Source organism: Pseudoliparis swirei, chromosome 19 (assembly GCF_029220125.1).
Source record: "Pseudoliparis swirei isolate HS2019 ecotype Mariana Trench chromosome 19, NWPU_hadal_v1, whole genome shotgun sequence".
NCBI classification, from domain to species: Eukaryota; Metazoa; Chordata; class Actinopteri; order Perciformes; family Liparidae; genus Pseudoliparis; species Pseudoliparis swirei.
Window position 1 is genome coordinate 26,531,604 of NC_079406.1, and position 23,580 is coordinate 26,555,183.

The window sequence follows — 23,580 nt, forward strand, 5'->3', positions numbered from 1 at the left end:
GACCGTCTTTACATGATGTCAAAGTCTCTGTGTATTGAAAGGAAAACCTTCAGGTTTAATACGGCTTAATGACAGAAGGATTTAAACTCTGGGACCTTGACTCTGGGATCCTGACTCTGAGACCCTGAATATGTGACCCTGACTCTGAGACCTTGACTCTTGGATCCTGACTCTGAGACCCTGAATATGTGACCCTGACTCTGAGACCTTGACTCTTGGACATTGACTCTAGGACCCTGACTCTGAGACCCTGAATATGTGACCCTGACTCTGAGACCTTGACTCTTGGACATTGACTCTAGGACCCTGACTGTGACCCTGAATATGTGACCCTGACTCTGTGACCCTGACTCTGAGACCCTGAATATGTGACCCTGACTCTGGGACCATGACTTTGACCCTGACTCTGGGACCTTGACTCTGGGAAGAAAAATGAACAAAAATTCAAGAGACATGTGGCAGAATAAATTTAAGAAACATTGACATTTTAGGGCCTCCATTTTTTTCAATTAATATTTAAAAGCAGTAGCTGGTATCAGTTCTTTGACACACTTTCAACCTTCACAGGTAAATCTTCACACCAGCGTTCATCTGTCCTATTTATACACTTCCTGCGTAGCAGAGATGTGACTCCTAACACCTCGCAACCCAAAAAACATGCAAGAGCCAATTAACAGGTTGACGAATCAACAGTTTCCTTCACCTGAGAGAAGACTAACGAATGAACTCCAAACACCTCAAGAGACATTAACTCAAAGAGAAGCGATTCATACTGATACTATGTGGGACGATGAAGATACGCCTATGTACGAGTTATATGTCGTTCCAGATAGAAACTGAAATTATTGCTCGTCTAAGAATCAACGATCCGATCGTTGCCGTGGCGACATCCCCGTCAGTGTGACGGGGATCTCGTTTTAGGGCTAAAACATGGAGATGTAACAGGTAAGACACCACTGGAGGTGGAACACACATCAGAATATGAGCCATAAATCATAAGACGATAGAAAATCATCACGTATCTCCAAGTGGGTCGACAGAAGGAACTCAGACATTGTGATTCTGTCACGTTGATTTACCGCTTAAAGAAACTGATGTGACTCGAGTCGGAGTTGGAAAACGGGACATCGTTAAATTTGAATTATCCGAGGTGAACGCGGAGGATCGATCGCCGACCTCCCGGGGAAAGTCTTCACCACGGAGCTGAGACCCTCCTCCGGAACGTATACTGCATTAACATTGACCCTCCAGACCCGATGCACCCCCCCCCCTCTCCAGTTATGCTTTTAGCTCCAATTTGGCCTCCTCCATCATAGAATAGAATAGAATATACACTTTATTAATCCCCAAGGGGAAATTAGTTCTCTGCATTTAACCCATCCTTAGTTATTAAGGAGCAGTGGGCTGCAGTGATGCGCCCGGGAAGCAACTGGGGGTTCAGTGCCTTGCTCAAGGACACTTCGACTTGCAACTAATGGGGAGAGCCGGGATCGAACCGACAACCTTGGGGTTGCAGGACGACCCTCTTACCCTACTGAGCTACAGCCATGAAATATGATTCCATCCCCTCGAGGCTTCGGTCACGTGAGCTCGACGGATCGTTGGCGCCCCGCGATTCGTAATCAGCGCCGCCGCCTCCCGAGGACACTCATCGATCACGAGGTGTGTGTGTGTGTGACCACAATGGATAATGAACACCGTTATTCAAACACGAGATCGCACCACAACCTCCGAGTCCGTGGAGCTCTGCATGGCGCAATATCCAAACGTGAATATTCAAGTGTGCGATCCGTTGAATTACGTTCATCTGCAGGTAGATCGTCAAATGGCTCCGCCCACCTGGATTTTAACACGTGACGCCAATGAAGACAGAACTAGTGAAAACAGCTTTCAGATACAGTGGGAAAGTATTAAAAGTCAAAATATTAAAAAGATGAGTGAAAAAGGAACAAACGGGTATTTTAAGGTACTTGTACTTATATTATAGTTTCTGTAATACATATCGTACCCAATACATCTACGCTGCTACAGTAGAGGACATCTTCACGACATATATTCAATAAGAAAAGTTAATTCTATTGTATTTCTATAGCCGTCCTCTGATGTTCAACAGGCGTCCAGAGGCTCCGCCTCCTCCACTGCTCTTTGAAGTGTGTGTGTGTGTGTGTGAAGCGAGCTGAGAATCGAGGTCAGCGCTGAGGATTCTCTGAGGATCCCCCCCCCCCCACTGGAAGTGGAGACTCCCCCCCCCTCCCCCTCTCTCACATTCTTCAAGAAATATATAATCCCACATGTGATGGAAGAGAGGAGGAGAGTGAAGGAAGGTGAGAATCAGAAGGAGAGAAGGAATGAAAAAATGAGGGAAAGGACATTGAGAGAGAGAGAGAGAGGTTGATGAATGATGGATGGTGGTCGCCGAGGAGAAACAGGAAGTAGAGTGAGACGGCGGGTGTTTGTGATGCTGACTCATCCGTGTCAGTGACCTTGGCTGGCGGAGGAAGAGGAGCGGCTCAGAATATCAACATTTCCTCCTGTGCAGACGGACCACACCTCACCATGAGGGCCAACCGACCAATCGGGTCACAGTCAGTCTGAGGTGACACGTCCGCAGCCTGATTGGGCTGTAATGGAGGACTGATGGTGACTCGGCAAAAACAAACTGTGGCCGTTTTATAAACTTTATCTACATTTAAATCTCAGATTTAAAAGGAGGAGGAGCCAACTTTTAATTTACGAACCACAACCAACGATTCCTACTCACTTAAAATAACGTGTCACAAAGATGAGCCCACAATACGACCTCTTTCTTATTTTTAACGGTAGTTCATGACATAAACTCTGTGTGGCGGGAAAAAGAAAGGCGGGGCTTACTGGTCACGTCCCGCCTGGTTGCCATGGTTATTGTATGAGCTGTGTGTACAGTGGGGGTGGGCGTGTCTTCCAAAGGAGACTCCACTTCAGGTGCATTACGGTGACCTCTGACCTCAGATTGCAGAGAGAAGCTGAGATTCATTGACCGAAAGGTATTTCATCACCGGCCGGATTAAATGAATTTCTTGCTTTACTAATGTAGAATTAGTTGAACCAACCCTATTAAGTAAAAAAAAACAACAACCTTCAACTGAAAGTAGATCGCTGATGCATCATGGGAGACAGTCGAGGTCAGCGAGGACGCCGTGAGGTGTTAGACGAGAGAGACGGATGTCGGAATTAATGAATTAATAATTCCTCGCATTACAGTAATGCAGATTATTACATCTTCATCACGGGGCTTGATTAAAGGGTACCTGTAGTGCAAAACAACAACGTGCTACATCCATTCGGCGCATCAAATAAATCATATTTACCCCGCTGCTATTGTCAACAAGTCACGCATAGCCCGAGGATTTACATTTCTTTGTCAAAATTCCGAATCCGTGGGCGCAGCCATTTTGCTAGTTATTTACTCCAGCTCAAAGCTAACTATGACGTAGAGTCGTTGAAAGGAATTCAGCCAATCCGGAGCCACTTCTACACGCGTTGCTTCTTGGGATAGATCGGTGGCCTCAAGAATTACACAATCTGTATCAGGGTGCTCAATATGTCGATCGCGGCGACCTGCCAGTCGATCGCGCGTAGTATTGGTAGATCGCATGACATAAAAAAAAATTGGCCCGCCCCCCTGTCACTTTCTCTATAGCGCCACATTACAGCAGCAGCACGTCATTTCTGTCTCTCGTGTTGCGTTAACAGTCCTCTGCCCGCCGTCTCGTGCGCGCGGAGCTCCGACACCGGTTTGCGCGCATCGGGACGGACGGAGCAAAAAAAGTCACTAGCACCCCGAACATGTCGGCCGAACATTGCATCAATGAAAGACATCTCCAGCGCTGGCTTATGCGCGATGTAGCTATCAAGCTCACGCTTTTGTGTGAAGCAGATGAGGTCTAATGTCACTATATCATCGGACATAAGTTTGTGCTCTTTACAACAAATGCACTCTCTGTCTGTTTTTTGTGGCACACATGTCCCACAACTGCACCAAACGTCCGCCGACTTGCGTGCACGGTCCGCACGGTGAAGCATCTGGACCGGCGGTCCTTCGGCATCAACTTCATCAGAATCATCGCTATCATCGCTGTCACAATTCACTAAATGGGGATAGTCTGCTTTTAAAGGTTCAAACAAGTATCCAGTTGCTGAATCAGACAATCTTTCATCGTCCATATTCTCAATCTCTCAGCATTTGTTTGCGAGCGCTCGACGTTGTTTATATTGGTATCTGAACACATCCGCTGTGGCTGGCTGTCGATCTCTCAACGATGTGACGTCACACCACCCGCGACATATTCAAGCTCCAGTGCAATGTCGCATGTCGGATTTGAGGACTTTGAACAGCCTAAACTACGTATTGTTATTGAATACTGGACCGTCAGTGCATGAATACACTTTAGAAACACATTATCTTTTGATCTGGCTACATATTGTTTTGCACTACAGGTACCCTTTAAAGGAACGAGGGATTTAATATGAAGTAGATCACGTGTGTGTGTGTGTGTCTGTGTGTGTGTGTGTGTGTGTCCATGTTCTCCGTCAAGAAGTCACCAAACTACAAAAGGAGCTTTATTTTGAAATGAAGACATGAGGTGAGAACTTGTGTAAACACAGAGAACAGGAGGAGCACGGGAGTGTTATTATGAGAGAGGAACGCCGTGTTTTCATCCGTTGATCCTGTAACGAGAGGCGAGGATTATCACCACGAGATACGACGACGTCTACACCTCCGTCTACACCTCCGTCTACACCTCCGTCTACACCTCCGTCCGCTTCACCTCGCTCACAACTCACGATAACAAAAAGAACTAGAATGGGCACTCGGTAGAGCGCATACCTTCGCATATCACAAGATTGGGCATTGAATTATGAACATTTTGACATTAGTTGCATGCCAATTGGACACAAATGTATCGTGCAATGGTAAAAAAAAAAGATTTGGACCTTTCCATGACTTTGACCTTGACCTTTGACCCGATTGATCCCAAAATCTAATCAACTGGTCCCCGGATAATAACCAATCATCCCACCAAATTCCATGCGATTCGGTTCAATACTTTTTGAGTTCTGCGAATAACACGCATACAAATAAATAAATAAATACACGGCGATCAAAACATAACCTTCCGGCATTTTCAATGCGAAGGTAAAAAGAAAGAAAAGAGAGACAGAACTAAAATCTCCACGCCAGATACAAAATGTTTAGAAAAGAAATCCTTCAGAAACCGTATATATATATATTTCTACTGTATATATATATATAGAGTAGAAATATATATATATATATACAGTAGCAAAATATATATATAAATATATACTGTAGGAATATATATATATACAGTAGGAATATATACATAAATATGAATATATATATAAATATATATATACAGTAGGATGATATACAGGACTGTCTCAGAAAATTAGAATATTGTGATGAAGTTCTTTATTTTCTGCAATGCAATTAAAAAAACAAAAATGTCATGCATTCTGGATTCATTACAAATCAACTGAAATATTGCAAGCCTTTTATTCTTTTAATATTGCTGATTATGGCTTACAGCTTAAGAAAACTCTAAAATCCTATCTCATAAAATTTTAATATTTCCTCAGACCAAGTAAAAAAAAGATTTATAACAGCTGAGTGTTTGTCAAGGCTCAGGAAACCCTTGCAGGTGTTTCGAGTTAATTAGACAATTCAAGTGATTTGTTTAATACCCTACTAGTATACTTTTTCATGATATTCTAATATTTAGAGATAGGATATTTGAGTTTTCTTAAGCTGTAAGCCATAATCAGCAATATTAAAAGAATAAAAGGCTTGCAATATTTCAGTTGATTTGTAATGAATCCAGAATGCATGACATTTTTGTTTTTTTAATTGCATTGCAGAAAATAAAGAACTTCATCACAATATTCTAATTTTCTGAGACAGTCCTGTATATATATATACAGTAGGAATTTATACATAAATAGATATAGATATATATACAGTAGGAATATATACATAAATATGAATATATATATAAATATATATATACAGTAGGATGATATATATATATATACAGTAGGAATTTATACATAAATAGATATAGATATATATACAGTAGGAATATATACATAAATATATATATATACAGTATATATATACAGTCGGAAAAAAGAAGTGAGTTGGATTGAGTCTTGTGTGTAAAATGACATACTGTACACACACACACACACACACACGAACACACACACACACACACATACACGGCGTGTACATATCAGTACATTAACGCATGTGACAGGAACAGCTCGCTCGGAAAATTAACCTTTATTCCTCTTGGTTGCTCGACAGCAACCAAGAGGAAGAGGAGACGCCCGTGTGTGTGTGTGTGTGTGTGTGTGTGCGTGTGTGTGTGTGTGCCGCGGGTTTCCGGGAGGCTAAGGGGACCCGGAGGGTATCGTGAGAACTGACGTCCGAGCGGTTTTAGATCGCCCGGCTGGCCGAGGACGAGCGAGCCTCCAGATGTGTAGCGACGAGGCAACACGCCGTCTCTGAAGAGTGTTTGATGCGCCGCGGTGGAGAAGTGTGACCGGTTATTTTTGAGTTCAGAAGATGAAAGTTCCGTGGCACGTTGTTGGCGTGTGGTCTCTCCCGGCCACAGTTTGGCTTCGTGGTCATTCATGAGGAGGACGAGCGGCTCGGGACTGGGAACGAACCAAAAGGAGGCACTAATTCACGCCTGTGAACTAATTACAGCTGCATCGTGTCCTCTGGATATGTGTGTGTGTGTGTGTGTGTGTGTGTGTGTGTGTGTGTACGTGTGTGTGTGTGTGTGTGTGTGTGTGTGTGTGTCGTGTCAGGTTGTTTTTTTGGTCCTCTTTCTCAGTGCGCTGAGTGTCTAACAGAGGAAACGTTTTTAGGAGATGGGATTACATTCTTTGTGTGTGTGTGTATGTGTGTAGGGTATGTGTGTATAGTATACACACATACCCTACACACATACACACACACCATACACATACCCTATACACTGCATAGGGTATGTGTATGGTGTGTGTGTAGGGTGTGTAGTGTGTGTGTAGGATGTGTGTGTGTGTAGGGTGTGTGTGTATAGGGTATGTGAAGGGTGTGTGTGTAGGATGTGTGTGTGTAGTGTGTGTGTGTGTAGGATGTGTGTGTGTAGGATGTGTGTGTGTGTGTGTGTAGGGTGTGTGTGTGTGTGTGTTTGTAACCTATGTCAAACAAAAACAAGCCAGGCATCTTTCCTCTGCTATTCTTATCCGTACGAGGATAATTCTACCCCCCCCCCCCCCAGAAACAACATAATGGTTCGACCCGCTGCAGCTCTGTAGGTGGACCTCTCCAGGAAGCTTTATAAAGCTTTTCAGTTCACACTGCCACCCACGGGCCCGAGCCACACACAAAGCTTCACGGTGAGCGCGGTAACCGACCTTCAGCTCTATTCATGTTTTATTGAGAGAGGAAGAGGAGGTCTGCGTTTTGAAAGAGCAACAGAGAGAAGGGAACATAGCCGTGATCTGTTGCATCGCCGCTTACTAAGCGGCCCGTGTGAATATGCCGTATGAATACCTCGGTGGTGCATTGGAATACTGTTTCAGTGGCTTTATACATGTATAATATATACAATATATTTCATTCCTGTGTTTTTATGAACACTTAAAACTGGGAGGAGTGATTTTAATGTTTTATTTAGAGGGTTTTGTTTTCAAATCTCATGCAAATTGGCTTTTAATAATTAATTACGTTAAATAAACTGCCTTCTATTATTCTAAATGCACCCCGCAGGTGAAATAACATGTCTTTTTAATTTGAGAAGAAAGTTTGTAGTCGCAAGTAAAAAGTAAATGAACAAAAAAAGGTAAGTGATGCTGTGTGTGTGTGTGTGTGTCTGTGTAAGTGTGTGTGTGTCTGTGTCAGTGTGTGTGTGGCATATTCAGCCTTTTGGAAGCTTAGAGTCCGGATTGGCCAGTTGATTCCCCCGAGTCACCTGAACTCAGGATTTTGCCGGGAGGCAGAAGAATCGTGGCATGACTCAGCGATGAAGGGATATAAATATATATACATATATTTATATATACAGTATATATATATATATATATCCCGGCTACAGTTATCTCAGGGGACGCCGCCTTGAACTGCAAACTGAAACTCGCACTGAAAGCCTTGAGAAAATAAATTAATTAATAAATAAAGTGAGAGCAGCCGCCTGGTGTTAGGATGAAGTGATGAAAAAAGGAGGATATCTTTATAACATTAATGCTGCCAGTCCATTTCTATCATGCGGCTTTGCTCGACCACATATGGGCGAAAAAAATACAGTGTGAAATCTTGAAAGTCAGAGAGTATGGATTGACTCCACGTGGCTCTCAACATGGCGGCAGCTGAGTTAACAGCGCTAACCGACGGTAACGGTGGGAAAAAGATGGTGACTCATAGAATAACTTCCAACTGCTGTGCTTAAATAAAAGCTAGACGATATATTAATAAAGTACATGGAGCTCAACATGGGTTGAAATGTATAAAACTATTTTAAATATATCTTTTCCGGAGGTTTCTTCAGCTTTCTTTCCTTTTTTGAAGATTTTGTTTTTATCGAATCCAGAGTGCAGACAGAAGTTTTCAAAAAAACGGGTTGGAAAACGCCCCAAAATTTGGAAACAATTGGGCTGCATGGATTAAACTTAATGCACATGTTATGGCCTCTATGACAGAATGAAAATAATCTCTCCCCCTTTTCCCAGTTGTTTACCTTTGTTGGCGTCACCTTCATGATGCATGTGTTCACCCGGTATTGGGAAGCTTTTAAATTCATGCATCCAGTTTGAATGTGAGTTTCAAACCTCCGTGTCATCATCACTTTGCAAAAATCAAATCAAAAATGCTCCTGTTGCACAGGAGGCGGGATCTCCCTGAGACAGATGGTGGATGACGTATATGGAATCATTTATTTTGGCCTGGCAAAGGAATCAAGCCACGGGAAGCCTCGGCAGTGTGGGGGACTCGGAACTGTTGCAGGACACTCGGGCCAGCGGGGCGGGAAAGTTCCGGGACTCGGAACTGTTGCAGGACACTCAGGCCAGCGGGGCGGGAAAAGTTCCGGGACTCGGAGTATCGGCAAAAAATACATAAATTGGACAGCGACCATTTATTAATAATCAATGCATCGATTGATTCGTGCAGAAGTGCCGGCAACACCGATCAACCGGGACGATGCGGGCACGGAATTTTTTTAGGATTTCTCTTTGAAAACCAATTTCTCCAAATGTAACGGTCTTTATTACATTTCCAGATGAGTTGAAGGTGTTTCGTGTTTCCTCGTCATTGGAGGGAAGCCTCTCGACTCTGAACGGGGGACACGGGATCCCTTCAGGGTTTGTGAATAAATACAAGTTTATAGACACAATAATTACATTTTCCTAACCTCGTTTCGTCTTTTCTTCACGTTAAAAAAAGTCGGAATATATTCCGCGACTCATCTTGAACATCTCGGGACGTATTCGTCTTCGTACTGTTTACAATGTTTTCAAATCAAATGGGATTCGGGTTGACGGCATATATCATATCATATAATATATGAAACTACTCTTCACCGTTTAAATAAATATAACTCAAGAGGTGACGTCTGCTGGGTGATGGACGTCGGTCCAATTAAAGAAAAGGTCCGTCGGTCTAAGTGTGGAACCGAAAGTTTAGATATTTTTGACTGAATATAGAAACCATTTCACTGATTTGTGTTTATCGATACCGTATCTCATCCATGCACAGTCAATTCCCCAGTGTAAAAAATTCTGTGTTTATTACAACATTAGCAACAGTAAATAGCGCCCAAAGTTGGAGTAAATATTCAGAGTAAATATTACAAATTGTATTCCTCGGTGTTAAAAACTCAGTGTTAAAGTATATTGACTCTTTCAGAGTTATTCCAACACTAGCAAGAATAAATAGCGCCCAGCGTTGGAGTACATATTCAGAGTTAATTCCCCAGTGTTAAAAATTCAGTGTTAAAGTATATTGACTCTGTCAGAGTTATTACAACTAAAGCCAGAGTAAACCCCCCACTGACGACAACGTTCACTGTTAAAGCTCCGCCCCCTCCTTCTTTAAAATTGAGTTTCATCATTTGCGCGTTAACTTTGAAATGTTAACACTGTGTTCAGTGTTACTTTAACACTAAAGATAAGGGACCATATGTTCACTGGCTGAGTGTTAAAATGTACTCTTTAAGTGTTAAATGCACACTGCCAGTTTTAATGTGTGGGTTCATTGTTATCAAGTTATGGTGATATGCTGTTGACCATGCTGATATCATTTTGATGTACAGCCAGGTGTGTGTAGAAGGGCAAACTATTTTTCAACCGCATATTAAGAAACGTGTTTCAGACCGCATGTAAAGACAAAGCGAGGCGTTGTTTCATATGGAGTTTAATTTCTGTTTCTGTTGCTGTTCTGCAAATAAAATAAAGTTTGAAGGGACACCGCGAAAAAAAGTAATGCGCGTTGATTTTACTGAAGCTTAACGAACCACGTGGTGACGATGTTCACCGCGCGTGGTGAGGGTGAAGCTGGCTCCGCCCACTAGACGACATGACACCACCTCGGTTTGGGCGTTCGTCGACAACAAAAATGGTGGTCTAATTCATGAATTTATCTCTCGTCCTTTTTTTTTTTTTTTTTTTAAAGGATCCACGTGGCTTTTAACTCAGTAACCGTGACGACAGAAACACCGACCTTGGTGTGACCTTGAGGGTAAATCTCAGACGGCTTTTGGGGCTCAGTGTGTGTGTGTGTGTACGTCTGCATATATCTGTGCATATGTCACGGTGCAACTTCAAAGGAATCCCCCCCCCCCCCCCCAATCCTCCTCGGCCATCTTTTTCCCCGCCGCGGGAGCATATTGCCGAGGGCGGACCTTTTTGGACGGCGGCCATGGCGTGGCGCGGCGAAGGTCGTCTGTTGTTGCTTTCTTCCCTCGCCAGATAATCACACATTGTCCTCGCCGGGCCGAGCGGCGCCCAGCGTGACGCGTCGGGGGAGCCAAGTGGAAAACGAGCGGTTATCTAAGTGGGACGGACGTCAGCGCGGTTATTTTAGGCAACGGGGGTTCCTCTTACATAATCAGCGGCTACCGTGCCGTGCTTAAGCTTCAGGGCTCACAATGTGTTTATAATGCAAAAAATGACATTACAGAGCAGTGAATAATATTATGTTCATGCTTTTGCACATATCTTTATGAGGTGATGTTTAAAATCAAGCTAACGTGACTCGTCTCGGTGACATCACTCCCAAGCCTTATATGGGCATTATTATTATTATTCCTGGTGGAATCATCAATACAAAAGAGGCAACCTTATAACAATAATACACGTTTGTGGGATTGCAGTCGCAGTTTTAATCACGTGGTCAACATTTTAAATTTAAGAAAAAGACACAATTCCAACTCGGTTGTGTTAAAATAACGTGACATCAACACTTTGTCAACATTAAATCATATTTCCCAGCCAGAAAGGGGAGTTTCCCCCCAGAACTATGTTAGAATATGCAAAGCTGTATTCTAGTTAGAGTAGTTAGTATTTAGTATTGTTATTGTGTTTTATTTTTTATCTTTTATTAATCCTATAATGTTGATCACTGCTGTGATCCTGCAAGTTCCCCACTGTTGGACTAATAAAGGAATATCTAATCTAATTCTCACATTCGCAGACGTAACTCCACTATCACAGGATGTCTAGTTCTAGTTATTTAGTATTTCTTGAAACGGATCATATTCATATGTCTTGTATGTGTATTTTCAGTAACTTTCACACTTCAGGGAGTTGGTTTTCTCTTCTTTGGCCCTGAAGTTGTTCTTCCTCTTCCACTCCACTGACCCAGACCTGACAGCTGTCGCTTCGCATGAATTCATCACGAACATGAAGATGTGAAGTTGCAGAATGTCGGGTGAATATATTCAGGCTGAGCAGATGAGCAGCAAAGCCACCGCGGAGGCCGAGAAGGAGGCCGAGAAGGAGGCAGAGAAGGAGGCCGAGAAGGAGGCCGAGAAGGAGGCCGAGAAGGAGGCAGAGAAGGAGGCAGAGAAGGAGGCATGATGTATTTTTTGTTGTCCAACCTGTCAGAGGTTCAGCCTGAGGATCACGTCCTGTATCTGTGTCTGATCAGCTGGTCAGAACAGATCAGAATCTATAACCGATCAATACGATCATGACGTTATACACAAGCTGATCAACATGCAGCAGCTGATTCAAAATGAAAGAACAGATTTAAAAATAAAACTCTCACATTATAATTATCAGAGGGAGAAAAGAGTTTTAATCTAAGAACAAAGCTCTCAGATAAAGAGAGGCTCTAGAAACATCTGTTTGAGTCTGATACTCTCTCTCTCTCCCTCTCTCTCCCACCCCCTCTCTCTCCCCCTCTCTCTCTCCCCTCCTCTCTCCCTCTCTCTCCCCTCTCTCTCTCTCTCCCCTCTCTCTCCACTCCTCTTTTTCTCTCCCCCCTCTCTTTCTCTCACAGCCACAAAAAGCAAGAAACGCTGTCTGTCGCTCAGACTACACACACATACACACACATACATACACAAACACACACAGACACACACACAGACACACACACATCGCAGTCCTTTATCCTGAAAAATTCGCGTGAATCTCTGCAAACGATGAAGATCGTTTTACTTTATATTTTAATGGGTAATTAAATCTAAAAAGAGGGCGTGGCCATCTCTCACTTCTCACCTCTGGCCTCGAGGAGGCTCCGCCCCCTGACGTCCAGGTCGCCGCCCCCTGTCTCCTCCAGCGGAGCTGTTGTCTTTTGAGTCAAAGTGCTATGATTCATGATTCATGATTCATCTGCAGCTCCAGTCAGAGGTGCACATGTGAATATGAAAGTGACATCAAAAGCACCCTGGGGTGCCTCTATGCAGACCACTCACACTCATTATGTATGCTCTTTGAATATATGGAATATACTGCTGACGCAGGAAACCTCTGAAGAGTCCCATGGGGGTAATCATCATATGGATTAACACTGATGATGTCATCACTGAAGTCAATTGGTGAATATTAGTTTTTCATAGCTGATAAGCATAAAGTCCAAAAATATGTTCAGGTGCATTGCTACTTCCCCAGGGAAGCAGCTGTTGGGCTGGAAGGATGCCAGCTGGTGTTATTGATTATTGATATTGATCTCATGTCTGTTTGATGCCGTCAAACCTGTGAGATACGACACGGTTTGAATCCTGATACATCCAACTGAGGTCAAAGTTCAAGGTCACACGGCAAGTCTAATTACAGATGTATTTTTAGATTGTGTCGAAAAATACAGTTTATTTCACCACTTTGGTGTTTTCTTTGCATTATATTTTTTAATGAGTCAGTTGACAGCCATAAATGTGCCACACACACACACACACACACGCGCGCACGCACACACACACACATAATCCAGAGCTCCATAACGCTATGTGGCTCTCCACTCATCCCTCTCTAGTTCCGTGTCACGCAGCCTCGTCGTTCTCCATTAGCGTTCTCAGCGGTGCTGAGTGCCGGCGCCGCTCGGCTCCTCCGGTGAAGAGTTCTGATTCCATGGAATATAATATATAGGTATATATGTATATATGTATATATATATATATATATATTAAATAATAAATATATATATATAAAATAATGTAAATATATATATATTTAAATAAATATATTTATATATATTTATATATATATATAATATATATATGTAAATAAATATGTATATATATGTATTTATATATACACATATATTATATATATATATATATGTATATATAATAGCTAGTCATCATAGCGGTACAATTAGCTAATAAAGACCTCGACATTTCCCTCAGGAGTTGGATATATATATATATATATATAAAATAATAAATATATATATATATAAAATAATGTATATATATATATAAAATAATGTAAATATATATATAAATAAATATATGTATATATATTTATATATATAATATATATATATAAATATATATTTATTTATATATATAAATATATGTATATATATTTATATATATAATATATATATATAAATATATATATATTTATATATATGTATATGTAAATATATATATATATATGTATATATAATAGCTAGTCATCATAGCGGTACAATTAGCTAATAAAGACCTCGACATTTCCCTCAGGAGTTGGAGACCAAAGTAGACCTTAAAAGGACCGTGAATATTTGACCTTTTGTCAAAGTGAATAAAACCATAAAAGATCAATGTTTACTAACAATGGGCGTCATAAGCATGTTTTCCTGTGTGCGGTGCAGAGCTGCCTTTGGCTGAGGCTCATTCCTCCACCCGACGCAACGGAATACTTCACAGGAACTCTCCGTGATGGAAATGAAAAGATTTGATTGACAGCTGCCGTCGGCCACATGGGGATTCCCTCTGCAGTTGATGGACTGCCCGCCTCCCCCCTCCCACCCACCGGCAGTCTGTTGCAGGGCAGATAACCCCCACGCGCTGGAGAACGTCAATCAGTTGTCATTATTATGTCAGGAAATAAAGTTCCACACTGCAAACTAAAGAAATATGGCTGTTAGAGATATTTCAATCACATTAAATAAAACATTTCACGATAGAATTTGTAGGATTTTTCATTGTTTGGTTCACTTTTCCAGTAACTCTTAAACCGAGCTCGATTCCACACTATTGGGCAAAAAAAAAGGAAGCTGGCAAGGGAATATTTTGGATTTAATCCCATACTGGCTGCAAAAAGACCACAAGTGAAACAACCCGGGGTAAAGAAAAGCACTTTTCCCTTTTCAGTTTACGGCCTTTGGGAACGAGGTCCCGAACCGGATATTTTGGGACACGCTTCTAAAGACGGTGGTCTGTAACTTCAGTTTAATAAACAACCAAAACAATACCCTCAGCAGTGCACAGCGGACCACGCTGACTTTCAGGGGGAGTCGCTGAGCCGAGATGACGCAGACGTCGATACATCAATCATCTCCGGACTGACGTTTTATTTTATTACATCGGCCCCTTCAGTAGAGACATTTATTTTTCCTTTCCATTGTGGTTTTTGAAAGCTCAGAGGTTTAATGGCTGTAATGTTTCCTGCCGATAAATTTCCACCAAATTGTATTAACAATTCAAGTGATAAACCACATGTCCATTGACTGGCTTATTCCTTTGTAAAATATGTGACCTTTAACATATTAGGCTGATAGAAGTCTATGCTTCACATGCTAACACTGCATTCTCTCTGCTGACCACCAGAGGAGACTCCTCTGGTTGTAGAGAAGTCTATGCTTCATTTGTGAAAGCTGCATTCTCTCTCCTGACCACCAGGGGGGGCGACTCCTCTGGTTGTATAAAAGTCTATGCTTCATGTGTTAAACCTGCATTCTCTCTCCTGACCACCAGGGGGTGACTCCTCTGGTTGTATAGAAGTCTATGCTTCATGTGTTAAAGCTGCATTCTCTCTCCTGACCACCAGGGGCGACTCCTCTGGTTGTATAGAAGTCTATGCTTCATGTGTTAAAGCTGCATTCTCTCTCCTGACCACCAGGGGCGACTCCTCTGGTTGTATAGAAGTCTATGCTTCATGTATTAAAGCTGCATTCTCTCTGCTGACCACCAGGGGGTGACTCCTCTGGTTGTATAGGAGTCTATATAATGACTCTACTTCTCTATTGATGTATTCCCTCAGTAAACATTGTAAACATGAGTTTATGTCTCAGTCTCTAGTTTCACGTCTTCTTCTATACAGCATGATGTCATAATTTAGTGCTTTATGGTCATTTAGAGTCAAATACACCATATAAACCAGGTATGCTTTTGGGCGGGGCCACTGTGTGATTGACAGGTAGCTACCGTGGCGTTGTCCAGTCTGAGAGTTGTCTGTGTTTTCATTTTGTTTAGTTCATGCAAGATAATTGGAACATTCTGCGTATCTAACAATGTCTCAGTGAATATCAAATAGTTAAAATCCACTTCTCATGTTTTCTGTCTTTATTTTTCAGAGGAAAGTTCTTGTACCATGAACAATAAAAACAACTCTGCCGCGCGGCGTCGGCGGCGTCTAGAGAGGACAGATATCATTACTGCGCATCAATTTATCTGGATTACATTGCCTCCCTTCTCGCCTCATTTCTCTGAATTGGGTTCAAAGAGGCTGATATCCGCCATAAAACATTATCGTGTGTATATATGTGTGTGCCAAGTCAACTCAAAGCCAGTTAAGTGTGAAGAAACTCATTTGAATGTCTCCCAGAGACTGCCCACCCAAGCGTAAAAGGTTTCATAGGAAATCCACCAGGAAGCGTGTGTGATATATATATATATATATATATATATATATTATTTATTATATATATTTTTTAATCATGTTATCAAAGCCTTGGGTTAAACTCTTGTAAGGCGTGACTCCTACCTCGGTGGTCTATATTAAATACAAATCCTGAACATTAATGGCATTTTTCTTCAGAATTATGCAAAATGTTTGCAATATTTTGTACAATACACATTAATAACATCTTAATATCACAATATATAAAAAATTAAAAAATGTTTTTGCTCTGTGTGGCCACGTTTCTATTGTTTAAATCAAAGCTCAACGTAGAAATTAATAAATAAAAATAGTTTTTACGATCAAATCTAGCAACTGCGTGTGTGTGTGAACAAGCTCGTTAAAAAGCTCTTAAAGACACAGTACGCATCGGCTCTGTTAGCACAGGGTTGACGGAGCAAGACGGACAGATGGAGGAGGAGAGGGGAAAGAGAGAGAGGGATGAGCAGAGAGAGGGGGCATGCGGAAGAGCCGTCCATTTTTAGAAACGTCGTTCTTTTTTTAACGTACGTCCTCACAAGGAGGGTACGTCCGATATTTGGTAAATATCCACGTCAGTGTTGAGAAATCCAGACGCTGTGCGATGAAGTGTGTATCTCTCTCCGTAAGCAGTAAACAAACAGCAGCCCACCTGCCCAGCGGGGTTCATTTAGTCACACAGGACTTAAAGAAACATCTCCATATAGCGATAAATCCTCTCGGGTGCTCCAGCTAATGCTAATTAATCCTTCAGGATAATTATGTTGCGTTACGCCGCGTGCCCACAGAACCGGAGCACAGCCTCGTACGGTGGACTCAATATTTACTGTTCTGTAAGTTTAAAAATACATTAACATATGTGTGTATGTTTGTGAATGTGCTCAGTGGGAGGGGGAGGGGTATTTAGAGAGGTTTGACAGAATTTATTCCATCGCTAAAACGCATTTCTTGACACTACACACCTTAGAAACACCAGCGTCGTGTCTGTTTATTCCAGAGTTATGGGTAATATCATCCCGCCAATCTATTCTGCCTGTTCTCAAAATACTACATGGTACTTTTTTTATTTTTTATTCTCGAATATTTAGTTTGTCCGACTAAAATCAGACAAATTAAAGTTATAAGAGAAAATAATAGGAATTAAAATCTGAAATTGATTGACAGCGCTGTGACTTTTCTTTTGTTTTAGTCATAGCATTTATTTATGTTTGCTATGCTGTTGTCTAAGTAAAATAAAATGCTATTTTATGAATATGTCAATATCATTTATTTTTCTTTTCTTTATACATTTTTTTCTTCTCACAATTCTCAGGTCTCAATGAGACTTACATCATACATAAAGTATATATACTCAGTGTGTTTGACTCCTGAACAAATGCTCTGCAGTACAGGACGCCGACTGTTATTACCCTGTGTGTGTCCATGTGTGTGTGTGTGTGTTACATCCTGTGTTAATCAGTATGTCAGTGGGGTTTGAATTGGATGATTTAGTCCTGGTGGTGTGTGTCGGTGCTCACGTGTTGGTGTGTTTTAGTCTGGATGGTGTTTCTCTCTTTCAGTGATTGTGAGGACACTGATTGACAAAATGCATTTGACCTTAACCATCACAACTCAATGCCTGAACCATCACCCAATCAGAACCATATGTCGCTCCTAGGTTTCTGATTGGTGGAGCTGAGCAGACAGCTAGCAATTAGCGATCTAAAACCCCTCCCACCTGTCACTCAAAGTAGCCACGCCCTCATATCATATCTCTTTTTTTGTTCCAGGCTGTAAACAAGTCATTTTTTTGCTGTAACATTTGGCATTTTTCAATTGGAGGTCTCCGGGGATTGACTCGTTTTTAGAGCCTCGAGTGGCCATTTGAGGAACTGCAGTTTTTGGCACTTCCACATTAGTATAATTTCTCTGCTGCTGGTTCTGCACCCTCAAAAAAGGCTTTTTAATGACTGTCCCATAGTTTGGACGAAACCAAAATGTCCTAATGTTCCAAACATGTCCTCATTCTGAAGGTCTATAATTCACATGGTCCTCACAACGACAGCTGTACAGGTACAAACACACACACACACACACGCAGTCGCTTTATCATCGGATGAAAGCTAAAGACGACTACAACCCAGTCTCTCTGTCTGTTGGTCACACATTGTGCCTCTCGCTCTCACACACACACGCACACACACACACACACTTCCCAGTTTCCCCCGAGGCTGCCTAATTGAGGTTTCCCAGCCTCGCCCTTTTAGATTTACTGTAATCGCCGACGGAAAGAAAGCTAAACTGACAGAGGGGGGAAAAGCAAAGAGGCGACAGAGAAAGAGATGGAGTGAACGTAGAGAGAGAGGGTGATGGAGTGAACGTAGAGAGAGAAGGTGAGGCTGTGCGGGGAGGGAGAGGAGTAACGATGAAGAGGGGTGGGGGAGGAGGCTTGAAAATAGAATGATGAATTAAAGAATGATAGAAGGAGGGGAGGAGCTCCCGAGGCCGCAGAAGAGGACAGGAGACATCTCCCATTAAATGGAGATTACAGCTCCTGCCGATTCCAGAGCGCGGCGCCACCCGTCAGCCCGCTGATGATGTAACACCCAGTTTTAAAGATCAATTTGTCACTTTTCATCTCCTCCTACACCTCCCCCTCTCCTGCCGGGGCTGAGGGCGAGAATGCCAGAGGAGGAGGAGGAGGAAGAAGAAGAAGGTGGAGGAGGGGGGAGGAGCTGGCGTCGCAGCTTCCACAGAAAGAGGTGAGAGAGCCGACTTCAATATACCAGCGTTTTGTGGAGGATATCATCTGCAATAAATCCTTTCCTTGCTCCCACTGCATGGTTTCATGTTCTTGCAATAGAAGACCAACCCACACACACACACACACATACACACACACACACACACACACACACACACACACACACATTACAAAGGGACGAGACGGGTACTTTTGCATGCTTTGAAACTTCAAACTGCTTCATATTTGTGCAGATTATGTTCCATATCATTAATTTGACTCAAGGAAGAGATTACAATGAGATCACCCCCCTCCCACCCCTCCCCCGAAAAAACAAACAGCTGTTCTGCACAATGCACGACTGCGTTCAAATTATTCGGAACGTTTTTATCGTCGATTATTATGCATCGTTATATCGTTCCCTTCGCGGCAGAAATGTCAACAGCCGAGCTCTGGTCCATTAGCTAATGTCCCCGATCACGACAACTGTAGGAGGGGGTGGGGGAGGGGTAGGAGGGGGGGGGAGGGGTTATATAACACACACGTTTAGATTACATCAAGGTGTACGGTAAGGGGTAATTAAGGGCGTGGCTGCTTTGAGTGACAGGTGGGTGTCGTCGGGAGTAAAAATCACGGAGTAGACGTGAGCAGATGGAGTGTGAGAGAGAGAGAGAGAGATAATAACCCACAGCTAATCCACTGCACACTCAAAACTCATTACTCCTTAAGAAGAAAACTAAAGAAAGTCTTGCTCCCCGAGACGGAAAGAGACACTCGGCTTACGGCGAAGGCCTCGAACCGCCTGCTGCTCCTCAGGTGTGAAATCTCTTCTATGCACAGTTCAGCGGATTTGACTCGTCTTTATTGAGATGCCTGTTGGCGGGCACACACACACACACACTCACACACACACACACACTCACACACGCACACACACACACACACTCACACACACACACACACACTCACGCCTAGAGACATGATGAGCACACAGTTGCTGTACCTGACACAACACAGCCGCAGTGAAAAGCAGCTTTAAAGCAACGTATCCAATCAGTCCAGAACCAGCAGAGACTTTTGCAATATATAAGGGTTCTTCGGAGAACACCCTGGAAGGGTTCTAGTTAAAACCCTTGCAATATGAAAGGGTTCTTCGGTAGAACCCCCCATTGGGTTCTAGTTGAAAGGAATCTCGGTAGAACCCCCCATTGGGTTCTAGTTGAAAGGAATCTCGGTAGAACCCCCTCATTGGGTTTGAGTTGAAAGGAATCTCGGTAGAACCCCCCATTAGGTTCTAGTTGAAAGGAATCTCGGTAGAACCCCCCATTGGGTTCTAGTTGAAAGGAATCTCGGTAGAATCCCCTCATTGGGTTTGAGTTGAAAGGAATCTCGGTAGAATCCCCTCATCGGGTTCTAGTTGAAAGGAATCTCGGTAGAACCCCCCATTGGGTTTGAGTTGAAAGGAATCTCGGTAGAATCCCCTCATTGGGTTTGAGTTGAAAGGAATCTCGGTAGAATCCCCTCATCGGGTTCTAGTTGAAAGGAATCTCGGTAGAACCCCCCATTGGGTTTGAGTTGAAAGGAATCTCGGTAGAACCCCCCATTGGGTTCTAGTTGAAAGGAATCTCGGTAGAATCCCCTCATTGGGTTTGAGTTGAAAGGAATCCCGGTAGAATCCCCTCATCGGGTCCTAGTTGAAAGGAATCTCGGTATAGAACCCCTCATTGGGTTTTAGTTGAGACCCTTGCAAAATGGGTTCTAGATGAAACCTTTGGAATATAAAATGATTCTTGGAGGAAACCCCTTGGTGGGTTCTGTTGAGTTCTGTTGAGTTCTAAGTAAAGAACCTTCAGAACCGTTGAACCAATCAGAAAGCCTCCAGTGGACGACCTGAAGAGGACTAGTCAGACCTCCATCCTGTGAGCAAACAGGAAGTAGCATTCTGAAATAATGACAACGTGACACGACCAGTCGGCTTCAACCAAATAAATAACAGTAATCTCCCACCAGCACGTCAACGGACCAATCAGGAGTGAGCTGACAGCTGTGGGGTTGTTTGTGCCGCCGGGCCGCTGTCAATCAACATCCAATCACGTGGCGTAAAACTCTGAACGGTCTCAAAGTGTAGATAACAATGCACGAGGATGTTTCTACTTCATTTGTTTACTTCTAAATATCTATTTTCAAAAATAAATCGCTTCCAATAAAAATCAAGCTTTTAGGGGTTATTTTAAAACCGGATGTTTGAGGACCACAAAGACACGTCGAAGCACCACCGGGGGTCCGTTCACCTCTCCTGCCGGCCCCCATCCGCATATTCACATGCAACAACACCTTCGTACGCCTTCAAAATAAAATAAAGAAACGGCATGAAGATTAGATTCTGGCTCTATTGTATTTGCCCCTCCCCCGAGACCCCCTTTGACAGCCCTCGGTGGAGCAGGTTGAACCTCTCGGGCCTGTTGCTGATCACCAGCCTGTTACATTGAGCTGGGGGGGGGGGGGGGGGGTGGCGTGTGCACACAAAGAGAAGGAAATAAAGAAATAAAACACCAGCGGACGACCTCCACCGCAGACTGCATGCAGCGCACGGCTCCCGAAAAAAACAAGTCTGACAGAAGTTTGGGGGGGGGGGGGGGGAGCAACCTTCAACCACCATCTCACACACACACACACACACACAACACACACACAACACACAGAGTGACACACGTAGTGTGAATCTCCACCGTGCGTTGCCACCGGTTGAAAGACGAGCGCTTACCTCCCAGCGCTTGCTTCATAACGAAATTCATGACGATGGCTTTTAATTCCCGGCCTTCCTCGTCCGGACGATGTTACATTCAATTGTCACAGAAGATGAAGAACAAGCAGACGAAGAAGTCCTCTGTGGCCAAATCTGCAAAAGAAAAGAATTTAAAATTTAAAAAATCGTTTTACAAAATCAACAATCCTAAACTTTATCGCCCAATAATGAACAAGACAACAGGTGGCATGCCGGAGGTCTCACTTAATATTATTATATATCCATTCATATATTTAAAGTATAATATAGTAAACATTCCCCAACGTGCAGCTGCAGTCACACACCTCCCGGAGCCCATCGGTCACATACACACTTGTAGAATCTGTGTTTTCTAGCGTTTCTCTCAATGCGCCGCTTGAAGGACACCAAAGGTCAAAGGGTCAAAAGTAACCCGAAACAGGCGGAAAACACTGAGGGAGGGAGGGGGGAGGGGGAGGGGTCTAGGGATCAAACCGGGCGGCCGAGTTTGGACAAAGTGCCCGGTGCGCGTCCACCCCGGACAGCCCGTTGACGTGCAGGTGGACGTCGGACTTGTGCACTATATTTATTATTATTATTATTATTATTATTATTATTATTATTATTATTATTATTACTATCACATTTTTAGAACAAATCCTGATCATGAGGTTAAAACTTTCCATCCTCCACGGGAGGCGGACCGGACGCAGCCGGACCCCCGACGCACTTCCACGGCGTCCAACCAGCCGCCTCGCGCGGCGCGGTAATTACGCGCGTTTCTCATCTTCTTTCCACCGGATCCGCGGCGGCAAAACCTGCGTCGGAGGAGAAAAAAAAGCTCCCCAACGAGCGCGCGCGCGCTTCCTCGTTCGGAGCTTTCAGCACCGGCGCGAGCGGACAGCTCCCCGCCGGTACCCCCGGTTGGATCGCGACCGAAGAGACGAAGCGGCGATTTACCAGCGTCCCAGCCTGAAAATCCTCCTGACACACACACACAAACACACAAACACACAAACACACACACACGCTCACGCGCGCTCACACACACCGGACGTGGAGAGCAGAGAGCGGCGGCTGCAGCGAAGTTATCCCGCAGCATGCAGCAACAGCGGCGCAGGAGAGTCGGGCTGCTCGTGCCTCGGATCTCCGGTTCCCGGGGCTGGAAGAAGAGGAAGAAGAAGAGAAAAAGAAGAAGAAGAAGAAAAAAAAAGGGACGTCGTTGGTGCCTCCTCCTGCACACACACACTTACACACACACACACTTACACTCACACACACACGTAGAGAGAGAAAGGGGAGGAGTAGAGGAGGAGGAGGAGGGGTCGGTGGTGTTGGTGATGAAGCAGCTGCCGTGACGAGAGAGAGAGAGACGTCCCACTGCCGATGGAGACAGATCACTCCAGTGTGGGTCTCTGAGCTGCGGCTGCTCGTCTCTTTGTTCCTGCATGACGTCACGTGATGGACGCCCCGTGGAGGTGATCTCTGTCCTCTGGGGTTCCCCTCCACGACGCTGCTGGAGGGGATTCCTGCGTCACCACATCTCAGTGGTTGTCATATTTGACTTCTTACATTCTGTATCAGTGCACTCAAAAAAACGATTCAAGCCCTTCTTAGAGGTGATACATTTAAATATCGTTTGATACATTTAAATAAATCAATTACAAAAATAGATATTTATATTTAATGGGTGTAACACAAAATGTATGAATACTTTCATTTATTAGATTTATTTAGG

At 43.4% G+C, this 23,580-nt stretch overlaps 1 protein-coding gene across 2 annotated transcripts in view; it reads right to left on the reverse strand.

Moving 5' to 3' along the window:
• Positions 1-22,978, reverse strand: part of LOC130210172 (complexin-1-like) — a 37,699-nt gene extending 14,721 nt beyond the window's left edge. Inside the window, exons 1-2 of one of the 2 annotated variants that reach the window (XM_056440169.1) lie at positions 22,894-22,978; positions 21,843-21,977 (exon numbers count right to left, since the gene is read on the reverse strand). In XM_056440169.1, coding sequence (XP_056296144.1) covers positions 21,843-21,873 — 31 coding nt within the window. In that variant the 5' untranslated portion in view covers positions 21,874-21,977; positions 22,894-22,978. Of the gene's footprint in view, positions 1-21,842; positions 21,978-22,887 lie in introns of both variants that reach the window. The other variant, XM_056440170.1, reaches the window with a different exon arrangement.
• Between the last annotated feature and the right edge of the window lie 602 nt (positions 22,979-23,580).